This window comes from Salarias fasciatus, chromosome 4, assembly GCF_902148845.1.
Source record: "Salarias fasciatus chromosome 4, fSalaFa1.1, whole genome shotgun sequence".
Classification (NCBI taxonomy): domain Eukaryota; kingdom Metazoa; phylum Chordata; class Actinopteri; order Blenniiformes; family Blenniidae; genus Salarias; species Salarias fasciatus.
In genome coordinates this window covers 13817320-13828993 of record NC_043748.1, presented here as the reverse complement: position 1 = coordinate 13828993, position 11674 = coordinate 13817320, and the positions used below count along the sequence as shown (strand labels likewise).

Sequence of the window (11674 nt, the reverse complement as noted above, 5' to 3'; positions counted from 1 at the left end):
GAGACACCCAGGGTTGTTTCACCTACAGCTTGGGTTGGCCATTTGCATAAGGAAAGCCTGGCATTATTCCTTGCTGTGAGAGGGCTTTCGGGAATAAAAATTGCGCGGCGAAAGCGACAATAACAACGCCTCACCGTCGGTTCCTAAAGGTTACAGGACGCCTTGATCTCTCTTCACAATACTGGGTGACGGCATATAATTAATCAGTTAGAGCTGAATGGAAGTGCGCAGATAATTGTGTATAATGTGATAAAGATATCCCTTAAAGTGGAATTCAGTATTATCTCCACTCATAAAAGGCTTGGCGTGGCCTTTAAATGCAGAAATTATGATGAAGCAGACCTAAGGTCAAGCCATCAGATACAAACGCTATCGTTCACATCTGGGTTGAAATATATTTATATATTTTTATTTTTACAATTTCTTTTCTAATTGAACAACAACAAAGACTACAAAAATGGACCTTTAAGGTTTTAATTGGGTCTGTCAAAAAGAAAGCAACGCATTTTCATTTAAATAGGAATAGTTACAGAAGCAAGATTGTTATCTGAAGCATTGATATTGGTGCCTGGGGTCGCTTTCCTATTTAGTTTTTTAAAAGGATGGAGTGAAAAGTAATGCAGTCAAAGTAAGTTAAGCATCCACTGTTCCCTGGAAAGAAAGACTAAACTGAAGTCCGAATCAAAAGTGTGAGAAACTAACGATCTCAACGCCCCTGTCATCCCAACCTTCAGGTTTTGAGCGTCTTTATAATCAGTGTGGAAATGGGTGGGTGGGTGAAAATGCCCCCCCCCCCCCCCCCCCCCCCCCCACACACACACACACACACACACAAACACACATGCATGCACGCACTCACACACCTAAAGAGAGACCCACTGCTTGTTTTGATCATCCAGTCTTGAAGGGAGAGGGGACCTTGAAACTGCTCAACCTCCTTGCTCCATAATTGGTTTTATAGTGCTGGCAAGCGGCCAGGGTGCGTTTTTTTAATACACTGGGGACTTTGATTGACGTGCGGCGCAGCCAATCAGACAGCAGCAGTGAGAGGAGTCCTGGGTTGGGTTGTAGCGAAGGAGGTGGGCGGGGCGTGCAAAACAATGCTGTGTTTCATTGCTGAGGAGGACGCGTCAGGGGCTTTCTCCCCCCCCCCCTCCCCGAAGTTATCCCCCAGTTTACCTTCGGACAAGCCTGTAATGGACTACTCCAGTTCTCCCAGCAACCTAGACGGATTTTGAGAAACCGTGGTATTTTTTTAAGTCCTTCCCTAATATTTCCCCTCTGTTCAAGTAAGCGCCTGGCATGTTTTTTTTTTCTTGTTCTCCTCTTCTTTACCCAAACCAAACGTGAGGCTTCTCCGTATTTTAAACGCAAATTCGGAAGATAAATGTGATTGAAAAGGGCGCGGAGGTTATTGAACGCGGCTTGTTGGGTTTTTTTTTTTTTTTTTGTCAAGGCGGTGTTGTGGGAGAGAAAGCCTCGCTCTCGAGACGTTTCCTCCGAGAAAGTTTTGCGTGTCGTTAATGGAACCGTGAAAAGTTTGAAACGTGGCTGAGACGCAGCGCTCCCCCGCTGCCTGCCGCATGGATCCCAGCCCAGTCTGTCCCGGGAGGCTGTTTCGGAGCGCCAAGACGAAACATTTCAGTCTCCTGTAATATTTTTCTTTTGCCTTTTTAAGGAGAAAAGGGGGTTTATTGTGATTTCGGATCGAGCTCAGCTTCAGATCCCGCCCGCCCGCTTGGATATCACGAGTCATTGCCGTAATATGTTTGCTCGCAGCCTTTGAAGGTTAACTTCTCCTCGTCTGTTTTCTCTCCAATTAACAAGTTATTTTACCGTGGTTAGTCTTAGTTTCATGTTTGTGTCTGTCTGCGATGACTCACATGCGATTAATGTTTTTAATCTTCTTGAGCCTTTGTATAAAGTCGCGATTGTTGGCGGTTATTCTTCGCGGAGTAACTTTTATTCTATTTTTACCCTTTTCCTTTTAACCTATAACATCTTATCCCGAGATTATTTTTAATCAGATGTTGTTTGGAGTGTGTTTAAAGCGACCTTTTAGAGCCAAGGCGCACATTTGCGAGATAGGCACAGATTAAACTGAATTATCCGCCCGGTTTATGATGTGAAACACATTACAATACCATAATACCGGTTCAAACTAAGGCTTAGACAGCAACGCGTCGATAATGTGGAGAGATATATAATGGAGTTGTAGTTTTTAAACAGTGAAGTGTTTGCGGGTTGGGTCTGATTTCTCTCCCTGGGCAGCACCCATGGCCAGTTGCGAAGTTCCCCGGACTAAATTCCCCTTTGCGGGCAACAAAACACCGCTCACCCCGCTGATTAATGATGCAGGCTTTTTGCGACCTTATTTATTTTTAACCCGTTTGAAATTTATATTTGATGCGCCTCCAGTATTTATGGTGTATTGGTTTACAGTGCGCGACTCGGCCCGTAGCCTAGATCACAGGTTTACGATTTAGGAAAACAGCTGGGTGATCGAGAGAGAGAGAGAGAGGGAAAAAAAAACCCCGACAGCAACTGCAGAATAGGTTGTAAATATAGGAGGTATTTGCGTTTCCATCGCGGGATCGGGGCTGTTTGCTCGGATCGGGGCTGAGCAGCTGGCCGCTCCTCGGAGCTCCGATGCGGCTGCATGCTCGATGGGGGCGGAGTACCTACCAAACATCAGATCACTGTATTACAAAATATAAGTTGAAACTGTGTCACGATCTGCATTTAGGATACAGCGAGAAGCAACATATATGGTGTTACTGGCGACCAGGTTCTGATGTGCGTTTAGTTTTTGAAGTGCTTTTCCAAACTGCGTCATTGCATGGTATGGGGCCGCCTGTTCGCTGGAAAGAGCAGAAATCCTAAAACTACCAGTTTCCAGCAGTTTGCACGTTAAATTGTGTATCAATTTCCTTATGGTATATTTTTTTTCTAGGTCAGCAGGATGGCTGAGAGGGAGCCCGAATCGACTGGAAAACTAAAGACATTATTATAGCCAGAATTGGCTCTTTTTTTTCACGGAATAGTGGGGACCGATCCGAACGGACAATTTTCTTTAACAACTTTCCCCGTTGTGGATAATGGATGGCAGAGATTTTGGTCCTCCACGATCCGTCCACGTCCCACCTCCGCTGTTGGCCGGGCTCGCAATGGAGTCTCACCGACTCGGAGCAGCGGCTGCAGCCGGGAGGATCCCTCCCTCGCCCGGTCACTTGGGCGCGAGTCATCCGCCGCCTCTCCACTCCGGAAAATTCTTGCCATCGGCCATTAACCTACATTCACACCACGGTGAGTACGAGGCGTTTGACGGCTCGGTTCTGCAGCGAAAAGCGCAAAGGTGAAGCGATCACTTGAAATAATGCTGCGCAAAAAAAAAAAAAAAAATGCGCACAGTTTGTGGCAACATGTGCGGTCATCAGTCAGATGTCGGTGCGGGTTTATGTGGCGAGGGGGGAACGGACCCAGATGGAGGTTTCACAGGGAGGAGTGGCTGTTATAAAGCTGTGACAAGTTTCAGATGCGAGTACATCGTGTTAAGGATTCTCTCAGCCCTTGCAACGGGCAGCGCATTAGCGGAAAATTACTTGGCAGTTTCCAGCAACGCACACGCATAACACACAGCGTCAGCTTAAGGCACAGGCAGGTCGGGCTGTGGAGGGCTGTGGTGGATGTGTTATTGCGCCAGTGTGAGGGTCAGGGTGCAGTGGTCTCTGATTAAACGGGAACCATCACACTGTCATTGCAGTGGGAGCAGATGCAGTGTGCGTGTGTGTGTTTGGCAGAGTGGGGGTGGCAAAGTTGTGACCCTAGACGGATGACAGACAACTGCTCACACCGCTGAGAGACATAGCTGGAGTGTCTCCCTCTGTGTGTGTTTTGAGTAAAAGCCTTTTTTTACGGAACATTACACTAATGTCTCTTGCTTGCTTTTCGTGCGTTTGTACCGGTGTGTCCCGACAACCGTGCTGCTGAGGAATCTGTGTGAAGAAATGTGCGTGTTGACGCTTTCAGTGTGTTTTTCCATTAAAAAATAATCACTAGAAAGAAGGTGTGGCAGTATCCAGCCATGCCGCTTAAAGCAAAACTCACCCTCCATTTGTTTGTTTACATTATGTGTGAATGCATTGCTCTGGTGCATCCAGTAAGATGATCCACGGTGAAAAACCTTCCCCTGTTGAGTTGATGATATTCCTTTTTTGGCTCTTTCTGTCAACTCATTGATTCCTCATTTGCCTCCGGAGCGGAAAGCGTTGAAATAACAACGCACGAAAAAAAAAAAACTAAAACGGGACATGTTTGCATACAGTCCTGCGGTCAGTCGCAGGGGAAGTCTGAGCACTGTCATCTATGTTCAAACCATATGTTTGTGCACGCGGGGAAGACGCGTCTGCTGTGGAAAATGGAAAGTCTGACAAACGCACTCGATCATCAAGTTACTCGCATCCCTCTGAAGTCATGCGGCTGCCGACAGAGGTACAATTACAGCTCCTCTGGTTTCTCTTCAGAGGTAAACCCCAAATATAATAATATTCCGCCTCAGATGCCCCCCCCCCCCCCCCCCCCCCCGTTCTTATCTTTGAGCCTCGGGTTCAATGCAGCGCTTTGTAGCAGGAGCACGAGGGGTCTGGTAAAGTGAGGCGACGCTCGCAGGGCAGGGCTCTGATGAAGCCTTAATTTGACACAGCAGCATGAAAAGGTGTCGGAGATGAAATCAGCTCGCAGCGGGGGGGCATCCGGGTGATTGATGGGAGAATCGCGGGAGAGAAACTCACCAGGGCGCAGTTTATTGCTTGTGGTTGAACTGATTTTAACCGGCAGGTGAATGATGTGGGATATTTTCAGGTTGTGCGGATTGTGCGTGGAGGGGAAAAAAAAGAAATGTGTGTGCAGCAGTGTGTTTGAGTTGCAGTGATGTGCCTTTGCCTTCCCTCTCCTCTTCTGTGGCTCTGAAACGAGCTGAAAACTGCTTGTGGTGTGTGTGATTGTGTGTGTGTGCGCGCTCGCCTGTGTGGAGCAAACTTGATGCGTCGCCAGCAGAAGAAAGGGCTTGGGGGGGCGTGGGGGGAGTTTGTGAAGTGGAATTGACCCAGCCACTGTTCCAGTCTAGATTGGCAGTTTAAACACTCCTTTAAAAACGGGGATGCATTTGATTCTGCCCACACACTGACCTTCTCACTCTTTGACTCTCCATCTCCCCGACACACACACACTCGCAGCCTCCGCCCACTAAAACACACACACACACACACGCGCGCGCGCCACTGTACGATACAGGTCATTTAGCTTTATGGCGCTTCTCAATATCAAATCCCCGCACATTACATTAACCAAACCCAATTGAGATCTCAGTCCCATGCTCGTAATAACGCTATACAACCCTGTTACATAATAATTACCCGTTAATTGCAAATGTTCATAATGTTCCAGTTTAATTGCAATAAACAGCATGGATCCAGCGCTGGAGGACCTGCTGTGCAATCACAGCCTCGCCGCTGTTTTTGTTTACACGCGTTTTGTGGAATTTAAGCCTTTTTTTTGCCTGGTTGTTTTTGGCTGAGCTCTTGATAGCAGGTTTGACTGTTTATAGCTACCAGTGCACTCTTATTTCCCAGGTGGCCTCTTATTTTATTGTTTCTAGTACAATTTTAATAGGATTTCCTCCTGACTTTTCAGAGTACAGTGTCTCTCTTATTTTAACAGATCTAGATTGAGTGCTGCGACTTAACTGCTTTTTTTTTAAATGAATTGTGAGGCTGCAAATATTTTGTTGACATTTGTGCTGCTTGTACGCTCGGCAGCCGAAAGGGCATCTCGTTTTCCATCAACAAATCCTATTCTCTTCTGCACAGCAACAGCAGCAAATACGTCCTCTCTCTTCACACAGAGTATATCTTCACGGGATCAAGTCCTGGTTGCTGTTTATAGATGTAAAACGCCTGTAAATGCTCCTCTCCACACTAGAAGCCCGCCTGTACCTCCTTCGCCAGATTGAGGCCAGCTGTCCTCTCCCTCCACTTTTCCTCCATCTCGCATCTGAGAGCATTAGAGGCTGATATGGAACTGCACCGAGGAGGCAGGACCAGAGATGCTTTTATTCCACCAAACCCTGAAAGGTTGCAGTGGCAGCAGAATATTTTAAAGGGTGCTATAAATGTGCAGAAGATTCAAAATCATGCACTTGGTTGTTGACGTGAAATATTGATGCATGTTTTTCTCGGTCTGCCTGTCTCGCTGCTCTTTTGCATTTTGTGGCTATCTTTTTCTGGGACTTTGACCCAACACGAGACTCGGTTCTTCTAAACAAACACGAAAATGCTGTAGTGAAAAAGTAAAGTTTGTTCTCTGCAGAGGTTTCAGTGTCAGGGCGATACGGGACAGAGTCCTGTCACAGTAATGTTTTTCATATCAGTTGATATTGTTATATATCATGATATAAACAAATCACTATTTTATTTCAATTTTAAATGTTTCCTGTTGCTGTTAAATGAGATTTGAAGATATCTGAAAATCTGTCAAGGCTGAACTTGACATGTAACACTATACAACTGTTCCAGATGTAAAAAACTGTCTTCTGTCATTTCTCAGAGGAAACATTCATTTCCCCTCCTTTTTTAAAGCGATGTTCAATTGCTGCGGTAGCCACCTGCTGACGATCCCAACCTGCCGGCCCAGAGGTTGGGATGACTTCACACCAGATGACGTTCAGGTGTTGGTGGGTTGTTGGCTGGCCGGGTTTTGGGCGATTCATTCGTGTTCTAGCATCACTGGAGAGGGTGCAGTCTCGGTTTCTGGAATGGTGGAAGGGAGATTGAGGTTCTGGTCCCGGGACGCTCGGTCACTCTACTGCTGAGGAATCGAAGAAAAGTTATATCGCGATATATTGTTATCGTATTATGGCCCAGCCCTATCTTCAGTGCTTCATTACCTGACCAGCAAGTTTCCAGCTCCTCTGTTCTATGCACACTTCTTAAACATTTCCAGAGGAGGGGTAGAAGATAGGAATGAGACACCTGGGTAAATGTAAGTGTTGTAGTGAGTTCAGAGAAGGAAGGTCAATAGAAACGAGTGGAAACGGCTGAAGACAAATGAGGGAGGAGAACTGAACGGTCACAGTCTCGGAGGCTTAAAGGAGTGTTTTGTTTTTTCCAAGGATAAGAGCTGAGGTGGCTGTTTGTGCGTACGCGAGCGTGGCGGCGCAGATGAGAGGATTGAGGTCTTGTGTATAGGAGCAGGAGCATGTGATTGTGCTTAGTGCATTTTGCTCGGGGTTTCCCCCTGGGACCGTGCACACAGAGAGAGAGAGAGAGCGAGATTTAGCCAGACCACAACACATTCACACACAGCCAGATAAATGTGGTAGGCCTTCAGTTGTTCTCTCTGTCAGCCTCACGCACGCTCTCGCAGTCACAGGGCGCACGAGCATAAGTGTAATAATTCACCAAGCTCGCAGGGCAGGCCAGGGATGTCTTGGCCGATACCAATTTGTCTTCCACACTCCTTGGTTAGTGTGTCTGTTTGCTTTTAAATTAATGCGGTGAGTGTGTGTTTATATGTATTCAAGGCACAGACCCCCAAATATGTGTGTGTGTGTGTGTGTGAGTGAGAGAGTGAGAGAAGATGAGGCTTGGACATGTCCCCTCTCAGATTAATTGAATCCTTCAGGAGAGAAAACAGCCTCCTTAAGAGAAAGCACAGGGCACTGCTGCCTTTCTACAATAAACCTGTCAGACGCAGACAAACGGTGCGCGCACGCACGCACACACACACACACAACGCTCGCACACAGCTGTCAAACACAAGAGTGATAGGCTTGCGTGCGTGCGTGGGTGTGTGTGTATGTGCGAGAACAAGCGTGCCGAGGCATGTTGAAATACCCAAAGCATTAGCTAAGTCGCTCTCGCTGCCAGAACCCTCCCTTTAACGCAAACAACAGCCTCCAGCACACAAAGGTCACAAACTGCATTATGTCTGTCTGTCTCCCATTACACAAGCCTAATAATATTCCTCCCGGGGCACGTAGATTAAACTTGGAAAATGTGTAGCGACACGAAGAGGAGCGCACAGTGCAGGTAGGACGTGTTGGGGGAGTCGGTTTGCTAACGGCGTTCTCCATGTTGAACCGAACAGGCAAGCCTGCTCCGCAACACATTCCCGAATCGTCACAGGGCCGGCTCGCACGCCCTTGATTTATTTAGTTAGTCTTTCTTTTGCGCACTTATCTCCACCGATAGTGTTGATAACAGCCGTGCCATTTCCTCGTTTTGTTTTGAAAAAGATCAGATCACTTCCCGTCAGTGAGCACATCAGTTGTGCTTTACTTTCTGATAAAAGCCCGGCCAGACGTCGTCCGGCTCTGCTGCAGCTGCGAGGGGAGTGCTCTCGTGTTCCTGTGCGTTCTCCGGCGCGTACGGGCTTTGTGTCGCCGTCCAACTGTGCACGCCATCCTGTCTGTCTGCAACACCTCGCGATTTCTGCCGCGAGTCTGTTCTCATTTGCTGGTATTGAAGACTGTGTCAAAAATAACACCTGCCGGTCTTCACAGGAGGTTCGAGTGTGACTTTGCAGCACTGAGAGGTTCACAAACACACAAATTGTGCTACTATTGAACGGCTGAAACAAGTTTTTCCACAAAGTTTCAGAGGAGGAGTTGGACTGTAATGCCGCCACCTCAGATCGTTTCATGCTGATCAGTTGAGACGAATCATTTAGTTTTTTGCGGTTCATATTATGTCGTAAAGAAAACTGAAAGCTTTGCAGACATTTCCCTTCATCTCAAAAGTTCACATGTTCTTGTGGAGATGATTTGCTTGAGCTGCACTGCTTTGTGGGGGGGGGGAAATTACGTAAATGTTGTGGTTTGCTTGCTTGCCTGCAACCTTTGCATATTGCTTTCTCAAAGAAAACGGTTTTGCTCTGTCATTGAAAACCCAATAGCTGGTTAAATGTTCCTTCCTCTCGCTGCACCCACCGAAGCTTCTGGAGCTGCGGTTGTCGGTGCGTTATTTCTTCACTCGTCTTCAGTTTGTGACCTGCGGCAGTCTTCAAAACTGTCTTCTTTTTGTTAAGACCGTCACCTTCTGCTATCACGACTTTGGAGGACACTACCATAAACCTTGCATTTTCACACCATTTCTCTGTTTGCGCCTCACAAATTTACTTTAGGAGATGTCTGCAGTGTCTTTTATAAAGCAAACCCATGAGGTAGAAAAAGGATTCAAAGGCTTTCTATTCAAGAATAACCTTGCAGACCCATCCAGGGCTGTTCTGTTCTTTTACCACAACACAAAGCCGAGCACTTTAACTTTGAACTTTCAGTAAATGTCTGAAGTCGTACACGCCTCATATTTTCTGATATTCTTCTGTTTGTTGAACATGTGCATCATTTTTATCTGATGTTATTTTTCCTTCCATCATGTTTTTGAGTGGAATAAAAAACAAAACAAATGGATGATTTCCTGCAGCAGTTCTCCTGGGTGGCTGTATTGCATTTGAAGATTTGCATGGCGAACAGCAGCAAGCCATTTTCTGCAAATGTTGCAGATGTCATCCTTTTGACGAACGATCCATTATCAGTGAGCTTTATTGCAGCAACACTAACGCGTCGCTGTGCAGACTGTAAAACCCGAAGTTGCTGTGTCATAACATTACCTCATCATTTATAAGTGGAATTGAGAAATGAGTGTTTTGAGCGCGCGGCTGTACAAACAAACAGTGTCCTCTTAACGGCTCTCGGCGGAGACGAGCCAGACATCTGCGTCTTTGGAATCTGAACCCTGCGCTCATCGCCTGAACGATTGCTCTCCAAACACAAACACAGATACGTGTTGCTCGACATGCATGTATGTAAATCCTGCACATCCCTGCCTGCCTCAGTGTGTGTGTGTGTGTGTGTGTGTGTGTGTCTGTGGGCTTCACTTCCGGCTTTTACAGTCCGGATTCATGGTTACTGGAGTCAGTGTGCCAGTTAGCTGAAGCAGAGATGGATAGCGCAGCAGAGTTTTACTGTTAGAACGTTTTTTTTCTTGCAGGGAATAAAAACCAGAGATCAATAGTGATTCCCCCCCAGCTAACCCTGCTCTGAGTACCACTGATGGATAACAGATGGGTTCACAGAGTGTGTGAGTGTGTGTAGGTGTTTGCGGCATGTGTGTGTACTCCGCAGATTTTTTTTTTTCTCTCTCTCAAATTTTTTTTTGTCTCGTGCTTTTTGTACATGTTCCAGCATTGTTGTACTGTTGCATTCGGATTGTAGCGCTCCGGTCCATCTTAGATCGATTCACGATCAAATCTCTCGTTCCTTAGTTTGATTTCACCGATTGCCATTGCGTGGGCGTGTGTGTGTGTGTGTGTGTGTATTTGCAGTGGCGTCTCTATCAGAATGGATCTCCAGCAGGCTTTTCTCTTCTGTGATATTGAGATATGTTTCTTATGAGGATCTGAAAATGGAGGCTCAGAACGTGTTGGGAGTCAGAGAGCGTGTTTCTTGGCAACTCGCTTATCCCAATATGGCAAACTAACTGTGCTGTGAACTGGGAGCCAAATGCTTTATGTGCGTGTGTGTGTGTGTGTGTGTGTGTGGTAGTTGGGTGGGACGGAGTTGACAAGAGAGAGAGAGAGAGGAAGGAAGGAAAAGGCTGAGAGAAAGCGAGAGCGAGGTAATGAAAGTGTAATTCCAAAACATTTAAAGAAACATTTCCCTCTCAGCTACCATTTGGATGTTGTTTCTGGAACAAGGAGCACAAATGTTTTCCCTCGTTCTACCCCTCCCTCTTTTTCCCCCTCTCGGCTGTTCAGGAAGGGAATTTGGGATTGTTTTTCTCCCCTGGTCACTGGCACAGAGCACAACTGTAGACTATATGGAGTTTTTTTTTTCTGTGTGTGTGTGTGTGTAGTCTGCTCACATTGAATAAAGGAGCCTGTAGGCGGCTGTAGTGCTGAGATTTATCTGTACCCGTGTGTGTGTCCGTGTTGTTGGAGTGTGTGATGTTAAGCCTGAAGAAATGGAAGCTGCTGACATCCTACCAGGGCTTCACCGTCCCCAACAGGTGCTGGTTGTGAATGTATTCTCTGTGTGTGCGTGTGCGTGCGCAGCCGTCGTGGCGGCATGTCAATGGTATGCCTCTCGCACACATCAGGTAACAATTACAAAGCAGGCGATAGGTGAGAATAATTTGTTGGAACAACATTGCTGGCACGTCGCCCAGACGCTCATGAACACGCCTTGTGGTGAAACACCGAGCTTTTTGCTGCTATAGTGCTTTTTTTTTGTGCATTATAAGTGGTTGTTTGCTTCATAATTAACCCGATGGAGTAATGCTGAGAGGTCATAATTCACTGGAAGTGAGTCATGTTTTGTCTGGCGTGCTTCACAAATACTGGCGATGATGCGTCCCGTGAAGGACCAACGTTTTAAGGCAACAGTTTACTGCCGCGCGTCACTGCGGCCGTGTGAAATCCATCACCAACCAATAAGCCCGTGGTGTCGCGTTCCTTTTATTTCCCATTTATCGGGATATGATCTAGAGAGGGTTGCAGCCGCAAAATGACCTGTAATTGATAACATCTTTAAATGTTTCCCTTCCTCAAGGACCACATTTTATAAAAGTCTACATGTAATCAAATATCTCTTGTAAGAAACTGGAACAAGTTGGACGTT

General features: G+C 46.5%; 1 protein-coding gene across 3 annotated transcripts in view; it reads left to right on the top strand.

The window, feature by feature from the left end:
* Positions 1-1017: 1017 nt before the first annotated feature.
* The window catches only part of tnrc18 (trinucleotide repeat containing 18), a 46433-nt gene continuing 35776 nt past the window's right edge, over positions 1018-11674 (top strand). For 2 of the 3 annotated variants that reach the window (XM_030088726.1, XM_030088729.1), the window contains exon 1: positions 3099-3306. In XM_030088726.1, the coding sequence (XP_029944586.1) occupies positions 3099-3306 (208 nt within the window). Of the gene's footprint in view, positions 1290-2953; positions 3307-11674 lie in introns of those variants that run through there. The other variant, XM_030088727.1, reaches the window with a different exon arrangement.